Consider the following 23,304-nt stretch of genomic DNA (forward strand, 5'->3'; position numbering starts at 1 on the left):
AAAACTGCCCCGCCAGAGGGTCCAATCTGGCCTGTGGGATGAATTAAGTGTAAAAGCAACTGCTATTCCTAATTTGTCCACTAGAGGTCACACCGTTTGATTCGGAGTTGCGGACATGACAAAACCCAGAACTAAACAACAGATGGCAGCAAAGTGAACAAACCCTAACCCTAACCCTAACCCTAACCCCTATTTAAACATTTTCAGGTTGTTTATAAAATGATTTTGTGAAAAGATTTAGAAAGATTTCGAATTTTAACATTTTCGTAATGTACTTATTTGCACTAAAACAATCTGGAGTTGTCGTTATTTACAGGCTATTATGCTATCAAGTTACGGCCCACTTGAGATCAAGTTGGAGCTGTATGTGGCCCCCGAGCTAAAATGAGTTTGACACCCCTGACCTAGACTGACCCACGTTATCAATAGCGCTCACTGTATTGATTCCGACTGTGTTGCCCTTTTCAGACAAGAAAAGAAAACACGCTAATATTTACCTAGGTTTACGTCACCCCTCTCCATCTGATTCAGTCTATATAAGGCGTTATTATTCCGATTATTAGTGGAGCACTAATGTCCATTTATACAAAGCAACTGTTCAGACTGTCGTATGCATGAGGAGTTTGTCACATCTAAAGTAAGTAAACACCATTTTCATATTTTTATTGACCGGCCTCATTCATAACCAGAGCCTGGCTACTGAATCACTTTGCAGCCTGTGGAGTGGAAATGATGCATTAAGCTTATCTTAATGGACATTAATTAAAACGCAGCCTCTGGAACGGTTCATTGATCACTTCTCTGCCCAAGCAGCATGCCATGGACAGAAAAATTGATTGCACACACCGACACGGTTGAGGGGGTTTTTCATGTAACGTTTTGTTCGACACAGTTCACACGTTTAAGCATCAGAAACACCGTCCCTCCCAGCACGCAGCGCACTGAAGGCGGATTATTCCCTGCCTACACTTGTGGCAGCGTGTAGGTCCGTATATGAGGGTCTGCACTAATCTCATTTATGCACCTGTGCTTGCATGCACATCCGCGTATTATCCAGAGCATGCCTTTGTTCCTACTTGCTCTGTTTTAGTATTTAGTTGTGTCCTCAATGCTTTGGCTCCCACTGAAGAACAACTAACAAAGAACAAAGACTGATGGCTCCATCAGATACGGTTTAAAGGTTTTTGTTCTTTGTGGTGAAATAGGAACACAGACGCTGAGACGAGCATGGGATTAGTCAGGCGAACGTGCATGCAGGCATGTGCACATCTATATGTATATTAATATACACGGGACACGTACTATAGGAATAGGTTTGCATGAGAGAAAGGGGGGGTCTCTCGAGTGATAGAATGAGAAGCAAGATGCTGGTGTTGAATTTCATTTGCAGTTCTGTGTTCACTTCATTTTAAATCTATTAACTAAACTCATTATCACAAGAAAAATTCACTGGGATAAATTAAATTCTGTGGTGTTTCAGCAAATCGGAAAGCAAGCGGAGCATAAAGTTCTGTAGGACGCATTCAGTCAAACGGTGCAAAGTACAGTTTCTCTCAGAACCATTATTTCTGAGGTTGTTGCATGCTGAGCTACAGTTCTAGGCAACACGTTCACAGTCCTGTTCCGTCCCGCCTCATCAACGTCTGAGACTGCAACTACTGAGACCACGGTGCCACTGGAAGGAAGAAGGAATGTTAGGGATATATTCATCTCCCTGTCACTGTCCAGTCTTCTCGTGTCTTGTTCTCCCTCGCCGCCTCCATCTCACCTGCCTTTCTGCTTCACAGGAGATCACCGGGACACATTTCTGAGTCCTAAAAGGAGCGAGACCCGACAGGCATTTCGTCAGCAGGAGGATTTCCGCCAGTGAGCTTCAGATAACCGGGACGCCAGACTGTCACAAGCGCAGACACGCAAAAACCTGCAGGAACACACACTGCAGCAATGTACACCATGTGTATGGATATGGATATGGATATGCATATGGGCAGCCATGGCCTACTGGTTAGCGCTTTGGGCTTGTGACCGGAGGGTTGCCGGTTCAAACCCCCGACCGGTAGAAAGCGGCTGAAGTGCCCTTGAGCAAGGCACCTAACCCCTCACTGCTCCCCGAGTGCCGCTGTAGCATGGCAGACTAACTGCTCCGGGTTAGTGTGTGCTTCACCTCACTGTGCGCTTTGCGTGTTCACTAATTCACGGATGGGATAAATGCAGAGACCAAATTCCTTGTATACACAAGTATACTTGGCCGAGAGACCTTAATCTTAATCTTAATCATGACCATGACCATGTGTTGTTGTCCTGATTGAGTAGCTTTTATAAATTCAAAAATGTGAAGAAGAGAAAAAATATATTTACGATCAGTACTAGATTCTGTTTTGTTGTAGCTGTTATTGTCAGTATTGATGCAGTATGTGTACATTAGTGTAGCCTAAGCTATGTATAGTTATATATATATATATATACTGTGTATTAATTATAATTTATGGACCAAAATCAATCAATCAATCAAATAAATAAAAACTTGATACAGTTTTCCATTTAAATGCTTATCCTGCTTAAGGGGCCTAATCCTATCCCATACCTGGCATTGGGCAATAGGTGGAGTACTTCCTGAAGGGGTCACTTGTCTATTACAGGGCAAATATAAACCAATGAGGCATAACATTATGACCAGCTGCCTAATGTTGTGTAGGTCTCCCTTGTGCCTCCAAAACAGTTGTGACTCATCAGAGAATGGACATGGGCCTTCCAGTGGGGGGCCTTTGAGGGGAGGGCCCTCTGTGGATCACCCCACAGATACTTGATCAGTTTGGGATCTCGTGAATTTGGATCATCCACATGAATGAATGCCAGGTCCAAAAGTTTCCCAGCAGGAACACGGAATCGCCACAAGATGGTCAATGTCATTTGGTCATAATGTTGTGGCTGTTTGGTGTATATCGCCAGTATAACATCAGCAACAAACCAAACAAGAATGTCTTTGGAGCAGGCAGATTACAGGGAGAACAGGCAGACTCTGTACAGAAAGGCCTGTACCTGTGAGTTAAGAGACGAGAGTTTGGAATCAGAAGCTTTTTGGTTTGTTGTTGACAGATCATTCTTGAGCAGGTTGCATTTCATTTGAAGTTAGAGTTACCTGAAATCACAGCTGGAATGCCATCCGAAGTCAGACACATGATTCAGGAATTAAATGTGAAGAACGTCACAAACCCAGACCTCAGAATCAAAGATGAGATGCTCCTCACATCAACAGTAATGATCGCTGTAGGTATCGTCTTGTCAAACCAGTCACATGCACGGGACTTTTTAAGATCGGTATGTTGTTGATGTGTTTGTTCACATGAAACACCACATGATGTGGTCTATCTTGGTTTTTCCAAATAGTCCTACTGGAATGCAGTTAAGCCAGGTTGACTGTGTACGTAAATTAGACTATATCACTTAAGTCAGCTGGCTATTAGTGAAATAGTCCAGTCATTACTCAGCTCCAGTTTCGTTTCAAGCTCAGACTGTAAACAACGACTGATGCTTGGAACGGGAACTCTCAGGCCTGGAGATCTGCCGGCTACACATCGGCCTCCTAGATGTCGATTCATAGTCAGAAAATAGCCGAAGGCCTCGCGGGATATTTCGATCTCTGAATAAATAAAGCTTGCGAGCATGGTTTATTTATGAACATCTAAAAACTGACTTCATGTATTCACACGATAGATAAATATCACTTCACTCCTCTGCGTTCAGTTCCCTTGCAAGCACAGCCAGTTTCGATTATTCCGTGGAACGCGTTTTAATTTCGTGACGGGAAATCTGGATGCTTTTAAAAAAAAAAAAAGCTCTGCACAGATGAAACTGGTGACTCAAACATGGCTGCAGGACGTTCTCATTTCCCGTCTCGCTGGGATTAGATGCCTGACGCCCTCATTCGTAGCACGCACTGATACCATCCATCCTGTTTTGATTGGGAACTTTGCACTATTTAAAAGTCACACATGGACAGGAGAACAAAAACACATGATTCAAAAGCGGATTTTAGGTAAGAGGAACAAAACAAAAACACATGTGGGCATGTGCTTCTCAGTGGAGAGTGATTCATTTCTCGTGTCCCAGCTCTGAGATTTGCAACCACAACGACTTTTCTGTTAACTAAAACCAGGTATAGTGAGTCATTGTGTACTTGTGCAGGAACGCGGTGAATTATCTCTAGTTGGAACCAAAAACCAAACAAATTTTCCAGTAATTGTGACGATTTAAATGAATTTCATGTTCGCTGGCACAGAACAATCTTCCTGTTTTCTGTGGGCTCACATTCAGAGTCCAAACAACACGATGATCCAATTCCTCCAGGAGCCTTTTACACATCGTTATCTTGTTGCGGTTCCACGTGAAAAACAGCGCCTGTGATGCCGCTGTGTGTTAACTACATCTGAGAGGAAACGTCTACAGCGCTGCAGCAAGGTGAACATGTAAACCAGCAGAGGTCAGCAATAATAAGGTTTTCAGCTGCTACAAGTCATCATCAATCAGACTGAACTGTCAGTTCAGTATTTCATATGAATAATACATCAAATTAAAGTGTGTTTTGAAAGCATTTGTTCTAAATGACAAACCCTCTGAGAAATATTTTGTTGTTGGACTCATTTCAGTTTTTGGTTAACCATTGACTTCCACTGAAAATGAACAGAAAAGTGTTCATTTTAAAAAATGACACTAATGATCACGTTGTAAATGTATCTGGGAACATGTTCTGGTCGGGAGCTGGTGGAGACCAAAAATGGAGTTAAAACTGTGGCTTACACCGATCAGGCATAACATTATGATCACCTTCCTAATATTGTTCAGGTCTCCCTTGTGCTTCCAAAACTCATCAGAGAATGGACATGGGCCTTCTGAGGGTGTCCTGAGGTGTCTGGCAACAGGATGTTGTTAGTGGGGGCCTTTGGGTCCTATGGGTTGAGGGGAGGGGGGTCTCTGTGGACCATCCCACAGATACTTGATCAGTTTGGTATCTAGTGAATTTGGAAGCCAGGTCAACACCTTGTGCTGTTTTTCATGTTTTTTTTTAGTTGTTCCTAAAGCGTTTTTGTGTGTGTACCTGTGTCAGGCTGCATCCTGCTGGGGATGGCTGCTGCCATCAAGGAGTGTCATTGCTATGGGGTGGGGGTGCCTGGTCTGGTCGAGGTGGGTGCTACATGTCTAAGTAACATCCACACCAATGGATGCCAGGTCCAAAAGTTTCCCCAGCAGAACACTGAACTGTCACAAGATGGTCAATGTTATTTAGGTCAGTGGTTTGTTGTGGCTGATCGGTATACATTTGTTGTCAGGCTGGAAACACACCTCCAAGTGAATGCCAACGTCGCTCGTGTTTTCGTTTGTGTTACACGCCACAGTGCGTTGTCATGCTGCATATTTAGGAGCCGCCAGACGCGTTTCCTTTGTCACAAAATGTTTGCAAAAGCATTTTGTTAAAACCCGCATTGTTTCCATCCGCGCCGCTCTTCCACTGAGCGTTTGTTTTCCTCCTTGCCTCCTTTATTGTGTGCCAGGCGCTGCGTCTACAGATCGCTCCCCGCGCGCTCCAGAATGAGATGTCCATCGAGGACTGCGGGAGAGCAGGACTTTGAAACCGACCGTGCCTGTTTTTGAAGACTTAAATTGTTATTTAACGTGGGGAGGAAGGAAGGAAGGGGAAGAGGACCTCTGTGGTATTAGTGATAAATGAATATCAGCGCGTCCGAGCCACGTGACTGGCGTTTTGACAGTTAAATGAGGCAAAACAGAAAGGGCGATAGAAGAGCCGGGGGAAATGTGTGTGTGTTAGAGAGAGAGAGAGAGAGAGAGAGAGAGAGAGAGAGAGAGAGAGAGGGTGTGTGTGAATACTTATTTAGTTTCTTCGCAAACGTCGCTGACTGCATTCTTCTCCTGGCGGGAGGCGAGAGAGGAGCGTCAGGGAGTGACAGAGTAAGAGAGATTGACTAAGGGAGAGAGGTTGGAGCTGAAACTTCGCTGCAGACGCTCCTGTGCAGGTTGGTCCCATCTCTTATCATTTTCTTCCTCTACTTTTGCATCCTTTCATCCGCATCATCAGCATAATAGCTCCCTGCTGCTAGAACCCCTAGAACTTGTGCTGAGCTGTTTTCTATTGTTATTGTTATTATTATTTTGTGCATGAAGCGTTTTTTTCCCCTCTGGCTTCACTCATAAATCCCGCAGGCTGCTCACGCGTCCACTAACCCCGGGCGCTGTTGTCGATATGAGCAGCCGGATCTTATGAATAGATTATGTCAGCTGAATTAGAGACACTCGCGCGGGGGATCGTTCGCTCTCCTCTGTCATTCCTACTGTCCTGTCGTGCGTTTGATTGCAGCGGAGATGGAAAGGAGGTTTTACGCACGCACGATAACGATGCCCTAACACAAGCGCAAAGTAACGTCGATTATTATTTCCACATGTGTGGTGCACATGAATCACTATTGAGCTATATTCGCGTGCTCTGTTGTGATCCCGTCATGTTTTCCTCACGCAAAACAGACACACAGAAACATCCAGCGTACGCGCGGTTTGGTGTCCAGTGTAAAGATGTCATGGATGGAAACAACCCCAAGGAGATGCTTCAGGCGTTGCGCGTAAATTAAAGCGTTTCCGTGCGCATCGACAGGCAGCAGCGGGACATTTTGGACTAACCGAACCCTCTGTCAGTGGCTGTAACCTGTAATGCTGGCAGGTCACTCAACCTGAAAGACGACACCCGATCCCCCCCTCAGGAAATAGCTTCGCACCAGGACTATTTTTTAACTCCTGCCCGGCGCAACTACTGCTCCCACCCTCCGAACCCCTCTCATTGTGATGCAGCGGGTGTCATTAACGCGATGTGGATACAGTGGAGTTCCCAGCTGGACGCGATGCCAGAGAAACCTCACCGGTGAGGGGAAAGAGAGAGAGAGAGAGAGAGAGAGCGGGAGAAGGGGGTGGGGTGCTTAAGTGTTGCAGGAGACGTAAAGATTATGGATGTGCGTGCAGCTCTGCAACACACGGAGGCAGAGAGGGAAGTAATAACTGGAATGAAAGAGCAGGTTAATAGATGAAAACTGGGTTTGTGCGTAAAAATAATAAAAAGTTCTGATCTATTTTTTTTATTATCATAGCATATATCTTTATCATATATCTTATCTTTTTATGGTTGCGTTGTGTGCGTGAAGTAAAGTGGTCTGGATAGCGTGGCTGTGGTAATAAACATAATCTGAAACAGAGAGAGAGAGAGAGAGGGAGAGAGGGAGAGAGAGAGAGAGAGAGAGAGAGAGAGAAAGAGAGAGAGACCACAGAAAGCTCAGTATATGGTCTGGTGACGTAACTCCGCTCCAACCACACCGCCTCTAAGCGCGTGTGCGTGTCCGTGTGTGCGCCCTGCTCAGCCTGGCATCCAGATCCGCACGTATTGTCACCACGGACACGCGTGCTTCTAAAATTACGCACGAGAAATAGATGAGCAACCGCGACTAAAACAAAACAAAAAAAAAAAATTAAAAAATATGAACGCTGTGACCGCTGCAACCTGCCTGCTCGTCGCCGGCTTCAGCTGCTACCTCTACGGCAGCGACTTGTTGTCATCGCTGCTCCGTGCCTCTGTTTCAGACCCCTCCATGCCCGAGCCGGGAGCTGCGCCGCGGCGGAGCCCGCAGGGAGTCCCCTACGCCGACCTGCAGCACATCGTCAACGCCGACGGACTGCACCTGTTCTGCCGCTACTGGGAGCCGGCCGGCCCGCCAAGGTCGGTGCAGAAAATAGCGGAAATGTGTCTCCTTTTCATTCTCTCTCTGTGTGTGTAATTGTGTGTGTGCGCGCGTGTGCGTGCGTGCAACAGTAATAGGCTGCTATAACAGCATTTCTTTAAGGAGAAGTTAAGTAATCCTATCCACATGTTTCAACCGTGGTGTCACATGATGACTTCAGCTTTCTAACAGAGTCCTGTTAATCTTTAGACTTGTGCAGTGGAGGATTCCGCTGCAATTACAACAGCCTTCACATGCGAGTTCACTATAATAACCCTGCATGGTCAGTGCAGATTTAATTCCGAGAGCCGGACTCAGCACCATAAAAATAAATGGGTGTGTTGTATACACACATTTATTTGTTTCAGCAAAGCTCTCGCTCTTAAACGGCCGCCTGGACTCATGTCAACTCTGTAATTGGTTAAACCACTGTCCAATCAGCACTCTCCACTGTCCAAATACTGTCTGCACCAGGTAACTAATATACAGACACATTATGAGTCATAAAACTGGCTGTAACCATTAAAGAAAGCAAATGTAGTAGGCCTAATGTAAGGGTTGCACAATTTCAGATTTTTTTTAAAGTTGACTGTTATGTGATGAAAGTCAAGTTGACACAGACTATTCACTTGTAAAAAACACAGCAGAAGGTAAAGCTTTGCAACAGTGGAATCAATATTATTGACCTGAATACATAGGCTGAGAACAGACAGCTCATGTGCTACATACTGTGTGCTGCAGGTATGTATAGCCTGTATAAAAACAGGCAGCACCTCAGCACCATCAATAGCATTTAATAGTATTCCACAGCATTTTGTTAAGATTGGATAACGTAGCCGGGTTCACAAAAATGCAGTATTTCTCTGAAGCCTTCTCTGTTTACTGCAGCTAAAGGTCTGCTAACTTTGACAATGAGATTCACCAGCTAATAGTTGATGTGCAGCCTCCTTTTCTCTGTTACCGCAGGGCCTTTAGTGAAGTTGTTAACTGACTGCTGTTGAGAGGATCTGTACCGTGCCTCTGCTAGCGTTAGCAGATGCCTTCTCAGATGCATTGCAGTAGTACTTTTGTTGTATTTCAGTACTGACATGTCACGGCAGAATGGGCTCCATCCTTAGTGAAGTATTTCCACACGCTTGATGAACCGCTGCTAGTTTGCTTCGGTGTCTAGCTAAAGCGTCGCAGGAATGAAGTCGACAAACTGACTTGTCGACTAGTCCGTTCAAGCCCTAATACAGTAGTGGTGGGCGGTGAATCTGGACAGTTTGCTCTCATTGTGTGGTGTTGCGTTAATTATGTTAATCTCCTCTGCCAGATGCACTCATACTGGGTCACGACCCCGTTAAACAATAGATCCAAGATTAGTTACTTCTTCAGTCCTTAAAAACAAACAGAATTTTGCTCACGTATCAGTTTTGGTTGAATGATTATGTTGTGGTGACCCACAATGAACACTGTGAGAGACATTCACCAAGAGACTGTACCTTTAAGGAAGTGAGGATTTTTGAGTTTTTAGTTCCGTGTTTACGTTGCGTGGCAGTTTTCACCTCACTTGCTGTACAGTATTTTTGAGTATACAAAAAGTGGTGAGTAAAGTTGACTCGACACATCTCCGCCTCTTGTCTCGTCACTTATTGCACTCCACAATGTCCTGGTTTTCAGTTCATGTAAAGACTTGAAAATAATCCGAGACAAATTCCTGATTTATTTATATAAACCTAAGGAGTATGTAGAGGAAAGTTTGCTTGTGCTTGGCTCAGACTCATGGCCGTAACCACCATTCAGGTCAAAACAAGGTCCTCTGTGTTTTTTTTTTTTTTTTTTAGGTGTATATAATAAAAGCCAATTATGACTCTTATTGGTGCTGCTACAGTGTTGTACAACACCAAGATATCCAACTTTCTCCTGATCACTGGCGCCACTGCGTGTTTGTGTTTGTGTGTGTGGGTGGATCAAGTGAATGCTTGTATGTCCTCGCAGCAAGTTCCTCCGTAATTCTGAAACCGAGGCTACGGCCGTGCTCGGACTACACCAGTATTTGGGATGACTCACCCAGAATTCACCCCTTTCCGAGAAATCGTCCGGTTTAGAGCTCAGTTGGTACCGAGATTCAGCCCAGATTATCTTGTAGTGTGAGATGTTTACGGATCCGTTCTCAAACCTCCCAAAACTGCTCACAGAGTCGTCTGGGCCTCCCTAATCTTATCCCGTACCTGGCATTGGGCAAAAGGTGGAGTACGTCCTGAAATGGTCACTTGTCTATTACAGGTCAAATATACACCAATCAGGCATAACATTATGACCACCTTCCTAATATTGTGTAGGTCTCCCTTGTGCCTCCAAAACTCATCAGAGAATGGACATGGGCCTTCTAGTGGGGGGCTTTTGAGGGGAGGGTCCTCTGTGGATCATCCCACAGATACTTGATCAGTTTGGGATCTCGTGAATTTGGAGGCCAGGTCAACACCTTGTGCTTTTCTTCATGTTTTTTTTTAGTTGTTCCTAAACCGTTTTAGTGTGTGCGTCCGTGTCAGGCTGCATCAACTATGAAATCACAAGATGCGGCGATAAGGGATGGGTGCTCCCTTATCTGGCATTACGATCCAAATTATATGCTGTAGTGGGTGTTATGCTGGTACTTTAGAATATTATATCATGTTCACGTTTGAGATAAGAGACAAGATTATAACAAACAAACAAACAAGCTAGGACATGGCCAAACATCTTCAAGAAACTCTACAAGTCCAGTTCCCTTTATCTGAGCTTGTGTTTTTGGTTGCACCACGACCTGGATGACTGTGAACCTTCTCAGAATATCTGTGACTGTTATCTGCTTATGTGTGAAAAGTATGCAACCTGATCCCGAGTAGGATTTTAAATTCCTGTAGTCTGAGTCCATCTCTGGTTATATTTAGTGTTTTTAGCTCACAGACCGCAGTCAGGTGAAATGACATAACCCCTCTTTTATTGCTTAACTTCCCAAGAATGAGGATAAGCCGGTTGTGTCCATATAGAAAGCCTTGTTCTCCCGGTCACACCTTTGAATAACATCATGGCTGATTAGCATCAAGCCCGAAATCCTGACTCATCCAGCATTCTGGTGTGTGAAAGAGTGTAAATGGCACTCTTGTCTCGTGACCGACAGGACATCAAACAACACAACCAGTGGATGGAGCCTGTGTTGGAGGCACCCCCCCTTCAGTCTCTCGGCCTTTTAAAACCCGCTGCCGTCCCCACACATGTGGTTGCGGCGGCGCGTGAAACAGATGGTGCACTCGCTTACAAACCACATGGCGGCGTGCAGAAGGAAGGAGATGTGGCAGAACTCGGAGTCCCACAAAACATCTGGATTCAAGATTCAAGTGCAATTCACGCACAGGCTGGCTCACACATCTCAGTGGAGCAGTGATTTATTAAACGGCGCTGTGGCCGGGCCTCTGCTGTGTAACTGCTCCATAAACCCTGCCTTCAAGTTTACAGCAGCATGCACATTTGATTTATTCTACATTTCCACATGGTATATACTGTACATATATTTGTGTGTGTGAGTAGCAAACCTCGAGATGTTGTTTTTGTGTCAGCTCACAATAGACACACTCCCGCATGAACCAAAATCTACTTATACACCTACCTGCTCCTATATTTAAACCATGACATCAAAACCGACTCTAAAAATGTCTCCAGCACCAAATAACAGATGCATCTAGAGGGGCAGCTATATTTTTCTCCCGCTAATTATTTTTAGTGGAAGCAAAAAGTCGAATCACGGCCGGATTAAAATAGCTGCAGAGCCCTCTGTGTTGTAGAGCTGAAGCTCTGGATGGCTTATGTAAGAGCTTTCACGCTGGAGGGCAGCCAGTGAGCATGCCAGCGATGCATGCAGGCCCGGTGCAGAGGAACATGCAAAAAGGGCCCATGTAATTTGTATGATATCTGAGCCAATATTAAGTCTCAATCTTCTGTTTGGTTTCACTTTCCTCGCCTTTCGTGTTCAGCAGTTCCTCAGAAAAAGATTGATGCATACCAAAGTGAGAAAGCTTCAGGGGCTGCATTTAAACTTTTACAGCATCCCTCTCAGCCGTATAACAGTCGGTTAGCTGAGCCAGCAGCTCCTGGAAGCTGCGTGAGGTCGCTTAGTTGCAGGTTTTACGGGCTGATAAAGCAGAAGCTGTTCGGTAAAATTCACATCCTCACCTCCCATCATGTCTGGATGTGGGGTTTTAATGGTGGAGGGGCTCAAATGCATCTCGAAAAGTCTAACGTTCAGCCTACACTTCAGACATTCTCTGACATTCTCTTGCTTTAAACACAAACTCTTCTGTTTTACAAAGAGGGATTCTTTGGATTCTGCGGAGGATGGACCCAGAGACCACCCACTCAGTCAGATTAGCACGTTAACGCAAAGTGACACGGCGGGTCAGAAAAACCAACTGATGAAATGTCAGGCTTTGGTCAGCCATCCTCCTCCCATGTCTTTGGACGGTGGGAGGAAGCCGGAGTACCCGGAGAGAACCCACACAGACACAGGGAGAACATGCCACACATAGTTTGACATGCCACACATAGAAACGCCCCTGTCGGCCTCGATTTGAACCCAGAACCTTCTTGCTGTGAGGCATCAGTGCTTACCACCACCCCACTGTTCCACCTGCAAATACTTATGAAATCAACAAATACAGAAACTAGAGCAGGAAGCACAAACAATGATGGAAGTGGTTCCAAAAATAACAAAGAGGCACAAGTCTTTGAAGAACAAGTACGTCTCGGTCAGGTTCGTCACTGTCTGGGTTCCCCTTGAACCATTCCCGTTGTCGATACTTGTAGAATGTTTCTGTATTTGCTAGCCTGGCTAACGCGCCATTTGGATTTCGTTTTGGGGCGTGTTTCAACAGACACAGAGATAAAAAGTACCTCTGCACAGATTTGGATCGTCCTGCAACCAATCGGAGCCATTTTCTTGTAAAGAAATTCAACTCCAAGAAGCTCACATGACGAGCAAGACTATGCCACTGCTTGATTTTGCCATTTGATCGGCCCGGCAGATCTTTGCTGGGGCGTATTTCTCTTATCTAACAACACCAGACATGTACAGTTAACAGTCACATCAGTCAGGAAGCAGCACAACATTTTAGCATTAACACTTGACATAAAGTGATGGCGTCTTGTTGCGCCAGGCCTGCAATTATTAATCGGGAAAGCTGCATAGATTATTTGTTTAGCGAAGTAAAAGTGGTTTAAAAAGGAGTCCCACATTGTGTGGAAGGGAAGGACCCATGCAAAGTGTGTTCAGGGTGACCTTTGTGTATAACAGCAGGGCGGCCTGACGACTGAATGCAAGAGGAACAAGTGGAGTGTAACTGATTTTAAAAAAAGGGGCAAAGAGGGGAAAGCACCTGCAGCTAGCATGCAAATGAGATTATAAGAGGCCGGCTCTTAAGTTTGGTTTGTTTTAGAAGCAGAACTCCGACCATTTAGAAGCCGTTGTAGTTAAAATGTAAATTTTTGGGAAGTCATAAATCTCAACGAGAATGTGCCACAGTCATGTCAAGCAGAAAACAGTGTCACGTGAACATGATACCGCAGGTGTTGAATCAAAAGTCTTGAGTCTCAAGAAGCTCTTTCAAAAAAAAATTTAAAAAACGGCATTTAGGACAAATTTCGCCAGGTTGTAAATGTGAGGCTCACCAACGTCTAAGCAGGGGTAGTAGCCTGAATCGCTGACCTGCAGTGAGTGTGCAAAACATCAGAATAACCCTCCTGATATTGATTTTCAATGTAAATTCACTGGAAACCTGATTCTGTGTGTTGTGTTTCGGGTAGTGGCTGCATATTACCGTCATTTCCTTTGATTAAACATGTTCTCCTGAGATATTGGCTGCATAAAACAAAAACTGTGCAAATATTTCCTCCTTTATATTTATTTAAATGAGACCCGGTCAAAGGTTATGGACTCACGAAGGGCGCTTTCACTAGAAACAGGAAGTAGGTGAAAGGCAGCGCGGCGGATAGAAACAATGATTGACAAATCTTCCAATATCCGTCTAACTGGGGCGTTGAACTCCCGTGGAGACACCAGTGTACCATTCACAAACACACTTGCAGCTTTGTATGCACACCTGTATTATCGCACTGCACCCACGGTTAGTGTAAATGGGTCAGGCTGTTATCACTGACGGTGTGTGGAAGAGTTTCCTTTCACGCCCCCGGAGACCGGCTATTTAATTTCTCTGCCGCTCATATCCGCGGCGTCTGTGGAGGATATTTAACATAGACTAAAGGACCATAAACTGATCTCTCAATGTTTGCACTTGGGGGCGAATTATGCCTGAGTAATTCAGTCTCTATAAAAGATGAGGGCCAATTGTGTTTCCATAAAATCCACTAAGTAGGTGATTCCAGGTGCCAGCTGTGACCATTTACTGTCAATTAATCTGGAAAAAAAAAAGGCGGAGAAGAACTGATTCCAAGTCTGTTACTTAACAATGAGAAATTCCTGCGGTAATACATCACTACGAAATAAAGCTGAAGCATGAATTACACTAATGAGACTATAAATTAGTCTCTCTAGACTGTAGAGAGTCTACAATACGCACATTTATTTTTTTTCTAGCAAAGCTTTTACTCTCAAATCTGGACTCATTTCATCTCTGTAATTGGTTGAACAACTCTCCAATCAGCACTCTAGATAAAAAAGACAAAGAAATGCAGTGACTAATGCACAGAGAAAAGACCGTATGGAAACGACTTGTCACATGCTCAGTGTGTCAGAACTTAAATGGGTTTAAAGGTGTTTCCATCTCTAATGAAGTGCAGCTCTTTTTCAAAAAGGCAAAAAACTAAAATTTGTTGTGTCCTTTTTCTAATGCGGTACTTTAAAAAGAATTTAAAAACACATGGAAACACAACTAGTGTCCAGAAAGAGACTGGAGTTGCAGACTAGTTCTGCAGGCGTGGGTAGAGATAGAAGCTAAGGCGATAATTCCTGCAAAGACAGTTACATCTAAGAAATTTTAAGGCAGAAAGAAATTATTTTCATTGAAATGCCAGGAGAGGACACTTAAGCGAAGTTTATGAATCTGCGTTTATGAATAGACACCGTAACCTACGTATGTAGCCTACGCCAGTGTGAGTTATTTATACTTGTGCGCTCGTCAGTCTGGCTCACTCTGTAGTAACGCCTCCCAAACGCTAGTTGGCGCTGTGTCTTTTTTGCCAGTCGGGTTAATATGTGTTTGTACTTCCTGCTTCACTTTCCACAATGGCGACTAAAACTTTTGCCGAAAGTTCGGCGAAGACGAATCGCACAAATGCTTGCACCTTCGAACCTCCTCAGTCAATCTTTCTTCGGTGTGTTCCATTTTAATTGATCCAAAACAATCAATTTGAAAATTGAGGAGATGGAGAGGAGGCGGGAAATGCTAAAGCGGAAACACGCTACTACCAAGTCGACCAATCACAGCTCTTGCATCGTAATTGCATTTCTGGAAAATTTCTGTGCCTTCTACTTGCAGTCTGCCTCACCTCCAATTTCCTCCGTCGCTCTCTTGCAGACTCTCACACATGTTCTGTAATCATTCCTAGCATTCTTCTTCCTTGCCGCTTTGTCACACTCGCTGCTTCTCTCAAACTGTCTTTCTCCATCCGTCGCATTGCTCTTCTCTGTCATATCCACTCAGTTTTGCTCCAGATGCGTTGACTCATCTTGTCACGTGGGAGCTCACACACTCATACAAAGTTAAACCGCACTGAAATGTCTTGAGTTAGGCGTAACGTAAGAATTTACCTTGTCATTATAGGAGAAAAATAGGCACGCTATTCAAAGGTGAGGGCCAATAACTCCCAGAATCCCTTTCTGTGTTGGCTATACTGTTAATTAATTTGACAAAGAGACAAAAAAGTACCTTCAGTAGCAGAGACATGAATTATTCTAATGAGAGAATAAATAATTGTCAAGGTATGCTATTGAATTGTTGGGAATGGCACTGGTGACATTTGTACAAAATTTCATTTAAAAAAGAATTATTGAAAAGACTCCTGTCTGCAAATCAACTTGTCTTTCCTGGAGCAGTTTTTACTCCAAAAAAAGGAGGTGAAATAAACCTGGATAGCGCCTAAAAAAACAAAAAAAAACAGCTTCCTTTGGTAGCTTTCTAAAGGCTATTGATGCCTTGTCTGCATTCTCTCTCTTTTCTCTCATGTAGACTGTCAGCTGGTTCCACCTTTGATCCTCTCTTCTTTCCATTTTCCTTGAATCTGTGCCTCTTTATTTCTATAATGTGCACTTTCCCCCCTGAGTCTGCACTTAACAGCACACATATGGTCACCCACACAGGCCGGTTTCCGTAACTTCAAAGGATATTACAGAGGCTTCCATGTACAGCATGTTCTAACCAGACTTTTAACCAGGTCTTCACTCTAAAATGTACATGTCACATTATGGAAACATGCTTTTTGTTAGCCATATACAGAATTATCATGTCCCCACAATTCAAGTACGCACACATTGCACTAAAGGCTGTTACATACCCCGCGAGAAGCGAGAAATTTGTTCTTGTAGCCCTCGTTTGGGAGTTTTCGCGGCTTGTTTCCCTACACATCAACCGGGAAGAACTTTTGTCTCAGATTGTGTCCGCCAACTATTTTGTGATTGGTTGAAAATTGGAATGGTTAATGCGGAAAGGCAGAAATGCTAGCAGCAACTCTATTCGCAGTGTAAGTGCTAATCTCTCCTGGTGTAGAGATCGTCGTACTGTGTGTGGGTGCAACGGCGTGATCCGACGGACACGGTCGTCAAAACGACTGATCAACATCAGAAAATAATAAGAGAAGTGCCTCTTGTCGTCCGTCTCCCGCATCTTCCACAATTCTTAGTGCATGTGGCGTATGCTGCACTGGGAGGACTTCGCCCGACCCTAACCCTAACCCTAACCCTAACTTCAACTTCTTCTTCCTAACCTAACTTCAACTTCTTCTTCCCCAGCCTAACCTTCGAGAACAGGAACAAATTTCTCGCTTCTCGCAGAGTATGTAACGAGCTTAAGTTGCACACTGTCTTATTCAATTAATCACGTTAACATGCCAGTGTTCGGTCATTCTGTCCCGTCCTCTGGCTCCAGCTCAGTCCCGACACATTGACACCAAAGTCCCGTGTTCTCATTTAACACTACAGTGTATATATACACAAGGGTGCACCAGTAAAAGCTAATTTAACACCTTACACATACCACAAAGTGATGTCAGTGCTAAACAGCTAGCAGCATTTTTAAACGTCAGATTAAATGTAACCGAGGATGCCAAATAGTGATCTAATGGACCATTTGATGTGGCCGTGGCTCAGTTGTTTTTAGATCTATGTTCAAGAGTTGCTTTAGCACTGCAGTGGTGTTAATGAATAAGCACAATTAACATGCAGCAAATGAGGACTGTCCTATTGAGCTAAGGCGTGACCGTGTGAAAGTTAGACACTCAACATTCAAAATGCGTTCCATGGAAAATGTTTGCAAAGATTCTGTAATTCCTCCAAAATGCCTCCAGAAATGCATCTAGCTGGTGAGTTTTAACTTTCCGTTAAAGAGAATTCGAGCACCACCGGGGTGGGTTTATGAGTTGTATAATCTTGCAGTGGGGCGTCAGCATTGTGTTAGGGGCGATTAGGGTCTTGGCTTTGTTTAGGGCCTGTGGTTGTTTGGAGTAGCTGCGAGCGGAGCCAGAGGGAGGACTAAACTCTCTCTGGCTCTGTTTTAATAAGGCTGGTTTATAAAGCCATGTTGTTCCAGCGACGGAAATGTTGTGAGAGGCAAGTGGGTCTCCAGTTCCCGTGAGAGAAAAAGACAGAGTGAGAAAAGATAATGAGGTATTTTTTCTTGCAGTGGAAGTTTTTCAGTTTGGTAAAATAATCAAACATCTCTGAACAGAGATTCCTCTAGCGACAAATTTAGGATAAAGTGAAACATCCACTTCTGAATGTGCTAACCGAACATTTTATTGGTTTCTGAAAACAAACTGAATCAACTCTTTTGGTAAGCTATATGTTAAAGCTATAGGGTGTGACTTTTACATATAAGCGTCCATTACATTCAAGTTCTTCCCAATCTAAATTGGGATCCCGCATCCTGCTGGGGATGGCTGCTGCCATCAAGGAGTGTCATTGCTATGGGCAAATGCCAGGTCCGGATGCCAGCTCCAAAGGTTTCCCAGCAGAACATTTTATCGTCACAAGATGATCAATGTTATTTACTTCTCCTGTCAGTGGCTGTAATGTTGTGGCTGATCGGTGTATTTCGCAATGTACCCAGCAGTTTTAAACTTTGTGTCTGGGTTGACTTTCCCTTGCTGGTGCACCAGCATCGAGGCCTTTTAGGTAAATCCACAATTATGGTTTGGCAGAGTCGAAAGTGGCCTTCAGCAATCTGAAGCATGGTAGTTACGAATGTAACCTAGGTTCTATGAACAGACTATCCAAGAGGTCCTTGTGGAGGACAAACACAGTTTACCACTGGTGTTGCTTTGTCTTGTTGGAGAGCGTTGAAAAGGAAAAAATGGTTTGGTTGGTTTGGTCCATGGTTGTTTCAGTGGTGGGATGTTTCTGTGACACTTCTGTAATTAAGACTATAACAGAGCGGTGCACTTTTCCACCCAGGTGAAGGACGTATATACATATATATGTACAGTCCCTGACAAAAGTCTTGTCACTTATCCATTTTGTAGAAACAACAGTTTATAACCTGACTTTTAATTAATCCATTGGTTTTAGAAATGGCTCATATGAAAGCTAAAACCCTCCCAAATTATGTTTGATATACTAAAATAAATTTGCTTCACTGAAGAAAGATTGATCATTTAATGAACACAGAAAGGTCAGATTTTGGCAAGACAAAAGTCTTGTTGCTTGGGTACAAGTTGACCCTAAGTGCCCCTCAAATATATGTATTATCAATTTGTTTTACAAGCAATGGCTAATTACAATCCCAACAGCTTTTGAAATAATGTTTTGGTGCCAAACAAAACTTCTGAAAAGCATTCTAACGTTCACAGCTTGGTAAAGCCCACTGAGTCAGTTTTTGCAAAGACAAAAGTCTTGTCGATTGTCATATGATGCACCCAATCCTAGATTACAGCCTCAAAGAATAAGAAAAAGATTTGAAGAGACTGGAGATGTTTTTGACAAGCCCAGGTCCGGCAGACCCCGCAAGACAACTGCTCGGGAGGACCGTTTGTTGGCTCGAAAATCCAAGGCCAGCCCCTTTTCCACTGCAGCAGAGCTCCACCAGGCCTTGTCACCTCAAGTCCCCGTGTCAACCAGAACAGTTTGTAGAATTCTGTCTCGAAATGGCCCAGAAACCAGCACTAAACAAAAGGCAATTAAAAAAACGTGTGGCATTTGCCAAGGCCCACAGCCTGCTAAAAGGATGGACGCTGGAAAAGTGGCAGAAGGTGGATTTCTCAGATGAATCTTCGGTTGAATTACATCACAGCCGCCGCAAATATTGCAGGAGACCTACTGGAGCTCGCATGGATCCGAGATTCACCCAGAAAACAGTTAAATTTGGTGGCGGAAAAATCATGGTCTGGGGTTACATCCAGTATGGGGGTGTGCGAGAGATTTGCAGGGTGGAAGGCAATATCAATAGCGTAAAATATCAAGAAGTATTAGCTACCTCTTACATTCCCAACCATAAAAGGGGTCAAATTTTGCAGCAGGATGGTGCTCCATCGCATACTTCCATCTCTAAATCAAAGTTCCTCAAGGCGAAGAAGATCAAGGTGCTCCAGGACTGGCCAGCCCAGTCACCAGACATGAACATCATTGAGCATGTCTGGGGAAGAATGAAAGAGGAAGCATGGAAGACGAAACCAAAGCATCTTGATGAACTCTGGGAGGCATGTAAGACTGCTTTCTTTGCTATTCCTGATGACTTCATCAATAAATTGTATGAATCATTGTCGAACCGCATGGATGCAGTCCTTCAAGCTCATGGAAGTCATACAAGATATTAAATATGGATCTCACAGCACCAGTACTTCATTCACTGATGTTATGCATCATATTTTTGTATTTGAAGTAAATGATTTGTTCAATTTTCACATTACTTTCTGTAGGCGACAAGACTTTTGTCTTGCCAAAATCTGACCTTTCTGTGTTCATTAAATGATCAATCTTTCTTCAGTGAAGCAAATTTATTTTAGCATATCAAACATAATTTGGGAGGGTTTTAGCTTTCATATGAGCCATTTCTAAAACCAATGGATTAATTAAAAGTCAGGTTATAAACTGTTGCTTCTACAAAATGGATAAGTGACAAGACTTTTGTCAGGGACTGTATATATATAATAGTCAAAGAGTAAAAATGTCAAAATGTCACAGCCTTTTGAAGTAACACTTTCTTAGCAGATGTCTCTTGAGCATTACCAGGCCCCTTTATTTATCAAAGGGGATATAGTGTGTTTGCTATGCACGGCTGTGCCAACATACTGATGATGCCTGAATATTGTCACTTGTCTGCAGATGTCTGTAGCTGAATGAATGTGAACATCTGTCAAGATTCAATTTCTTGGCTATTAAATCCTTCAAACTTTTAAGAACCGCAGTCGTTACGCCTCTTACTGTTGGCTGTCAGCAGACATTATCTTCGGTTCCGTCTCTTCTTCTTTCTTCTCTCTGAGAACCCAGCAATACTTGAAGCTAGAATAATTAAAAAGGAAGCAGGAAGTGACACGGAGAAAAGAGTAAAGGAGAAAAGGGAGTGTATGGCGAATGATGGATGGAGAGAATCTTAGACAGACAGAAAGGCATAAAATTATAAATGGACCATGGAATGTGTTGTTCGACTTACATTTGTCCGTACACTGAACCCAGATTAGCACCATTAATCCTCTGCTGCCCCTTGGCTCGTGTGTCACAGAACACTATGCCTTTACAAAGACTCATTCACACACGTTTATGCGCGCTCGTTGTTAGTGCAGAGGAAGTCAGCCTGAAGCGACGGCTTTCTGAGAAGGAAGGAAAGAACATCGAGTAAAATCTGCTAATGAAGCCTGATGAACAGCTACTTCTGTTCTTCATCATCATCACTCCACCACCAGCCCTCGGCTTGCCTCGCACTTTTTCGCCGTTTCACTCCTTTCCCTTTTCCCCTCTGTCACTGAATACATTTTGGCTAATTGTCTGCCGCTGCTGACTGAAGCTCTCACGGGCTTTTCAGCACTTCTGCTGCTGCTGCTGCTTGGATTAAGAACTCTGCTGCTTGATATGCACAGACAGAAGAAGAACACCTTCAAAGAAGAACTTGTCTCAGAGCTAGCAGAGCCTAAACTATTAATTGGCAACATATACACAGAGCAGCCACAACATTATGACAACTGAAAGAAGCATTGACCACCTTGTGACAATTCAGTGTTCTGCTGGGAAACTTTTAGACCTGGCATTCATTCATGTGGATGTTACTTAGACATGTATCACCCACCTAGACCAGACCAGGCACCCTCACCCCATAGGAATGACACTCCTTGATGGAAGCAGCCATCCCCAGCAGGATGCAGCCTGGCACAGGCACACACACAAAAGCGCTTTAGGAACAACTCCAAAAAACATGAACAGCACAAGGTGTTGACCTGGCCTCCAAATTCACTAGACCCCAAACTGATCAAGTATCTGTGGGATGATCCACAGAGGCCCCTTCCCCCAACCCGTAAGACCCAAAGATCCCCACTGACAACATTCTCTTGCCAGACACCACAGGACACCCTCAGAAGTTCCCATGTCCATATCTCTGATGAGTCACAGCTGTTTTAGAGGCACAAGGGAGACCTACACAATGTTAGGAAGGTGGTCATAATGTTATGCATGCTCGGTGTAAAAAGGACATAGAGAAATCTACCTTATCCATGTCCATGGCTTAACTCTTCAACAGAAAACCCATTTACCTTGTCATTTTGGTGAAAAGTCAAATCTCATGGTTTTACCTGAAATTCCGGGGAACTTTGGGATATTATATCGGAAGTGTTTTGGGTTTTTTTCCCCATGCAGCCTCCTTGAGGACGGCCTCCTATCTCTGTTTTTTTGTGGTTCTCAGAAAAACCCAACCAGTGTTTCCATAGTTTTCCTGGAACATACCAGAAGCATGTTGGCTGTTTATGGGTCTCTTGTGTTTCACTGGATTCCTCAGTGTGTGTTTTGATTCGGGCAGGCAGGAGTGTGCCGAGGCAGGCAGGCAGACAGACAGATGGGTGGTAACTGTTATCTCTGCAAACACAGTCTGCCTCGCTCTCAGCTTGCCTTTCTCTGCCGTTCTTTATCAACCATTTCTTCCATCCGCTTGCCTCTTGATCCCTGTTCCTTAGAAACGTACATGTACAATTATAAAACAGTGATGTACAGATGCATACAGTATATGTATTTTACTAAATCACCCTTAATAATGCCACAAAGGTCTAGCCATGGCTTCTCTCTGATGACATTTCGTCCATGAATATTATTAGGGTGTCATGGTTCCTTGATGTGCAGAAGATCAAGGAAGCATGACAGCCCCTTGCTGAAAACTGCGAGCAAATATTTTCTGTTTGTTTGTCTCTGTGTGTGAGAGATAATGAGAAAGAAAATAGGCCTAGTGATGGTTTGTGTTTGTCTTTTCCTCTCAGGGGTCTTGTGTTTATTGCCCATGGAGCCGCGGAGCATTGTGGGCCGTATGATGAGATTGCACAGAGGCTGAAGGAACTGTCCCTGCTGGTATTTGCACACGACCACGGTGAGTGACAAACGCACATACCACACTACTGCCATGCGTGTACTTCACATGCAAAATAGGTTGTGCCGAGATTCGCGGAAAAATCCATCTTCTTGGTCTTTGCTTGGGAACGCTCCTTGTTAATTGTTGAGCAGAACTAATCCCGAGACAATTAATTTGGCGATACATTGCGCTATTGTTCTGCAGCAGTGCCTCTCTTTCTCTGTGTGTGTAAATGTGTAGGTGGTGGGCTTTTAATGTGCTGTCAAGGAAAACTTTGCATTCAGTGTTAATGAAACCATGCAGGAGAGGATAGATTTAGCAATTTGTTCAAGAGCACATCAAGTCAAGTCTTATCCGTCCATCTATTTTTGTCTGCTTATCCGAGGTCGGGTAAGCAGGAAATCACAAACATCTCTCTCCCTAGCAACACATTACCGTTCTTCCTGGGAGATCCCTAGCCCTTTCCAGGCCAAATTAGGCATACAGTATAAAACATAAATCATTTGAAAATTAAAGCTATGTGCAAGATGTGCCAACTAGGGGTAAGATATTATGGAAGTACACAGATGAGGCATAACATTATGACCTAATATCGTGTAGGTCTCCCTTGTGCTTCCAGAACAGTTGTTACTCATCAGAGAATGGACATGGGCCTTCTGAGGGTGTCCTGTAGTGTTTGGCCTTTGGGTCTGATGGGTTGAGGGGAGGGGCCTCTGTGGATCATCCCACAGATACTTGATCAGTTTGGGATCTAGTGAATTTGAAGGCCAGGTCAACACCTTGTGCTGTTCTTCATGTTTTTCATG

General features: G+C 44.0%; 1 protein-coding gene across 2 annotated transcripts in view; it reads left to right on the forward strand.

Moving 5' to 3' along the window:
• Nucleotides 1-5,929: 5,929 nt before the first annotated feature.
• mgll (monoglyceride lipase) overlaps nt 5,930-23,304 on the forward strand; it is a 45,366-nt gene continuing 27,991 nt past the window's right edge. Inside the window, exons 1-3 of one of the 2 annotated variants that reach the window (XM_084553443.1) lie at nt 5,930-6,029; nt 7,636-7,771; nt 22,410-22,516. In XM_084553443.1, coding sequence (XP_084409569.1) covers nt 7,644-7,771; nt 22,410-22,516 — 235 coding nt within the window. In that variant the 5' untranslated portion in view covers nt 5,930-6,029; nt 7,636-7,643. Of the gene's footprint in view, nt 6,030-7,067; nt 7,772-22,409; nt 22,517-23,304 lie in introns of those variants that run through there. The other variant, XM_084553442.1, reaches the window with a different exon arrangement.

Source organism: Chelon labrosus (genome assembly GCF_963514085.1).
Source record: "Chelon labrosus genome assembly, chromosome: 10".
NCBI lineage: Eukaryota > Metazoa > Chordata > Actinopteri > Mugiliformes > Mugilidae > Chelon > Chelon labrosus.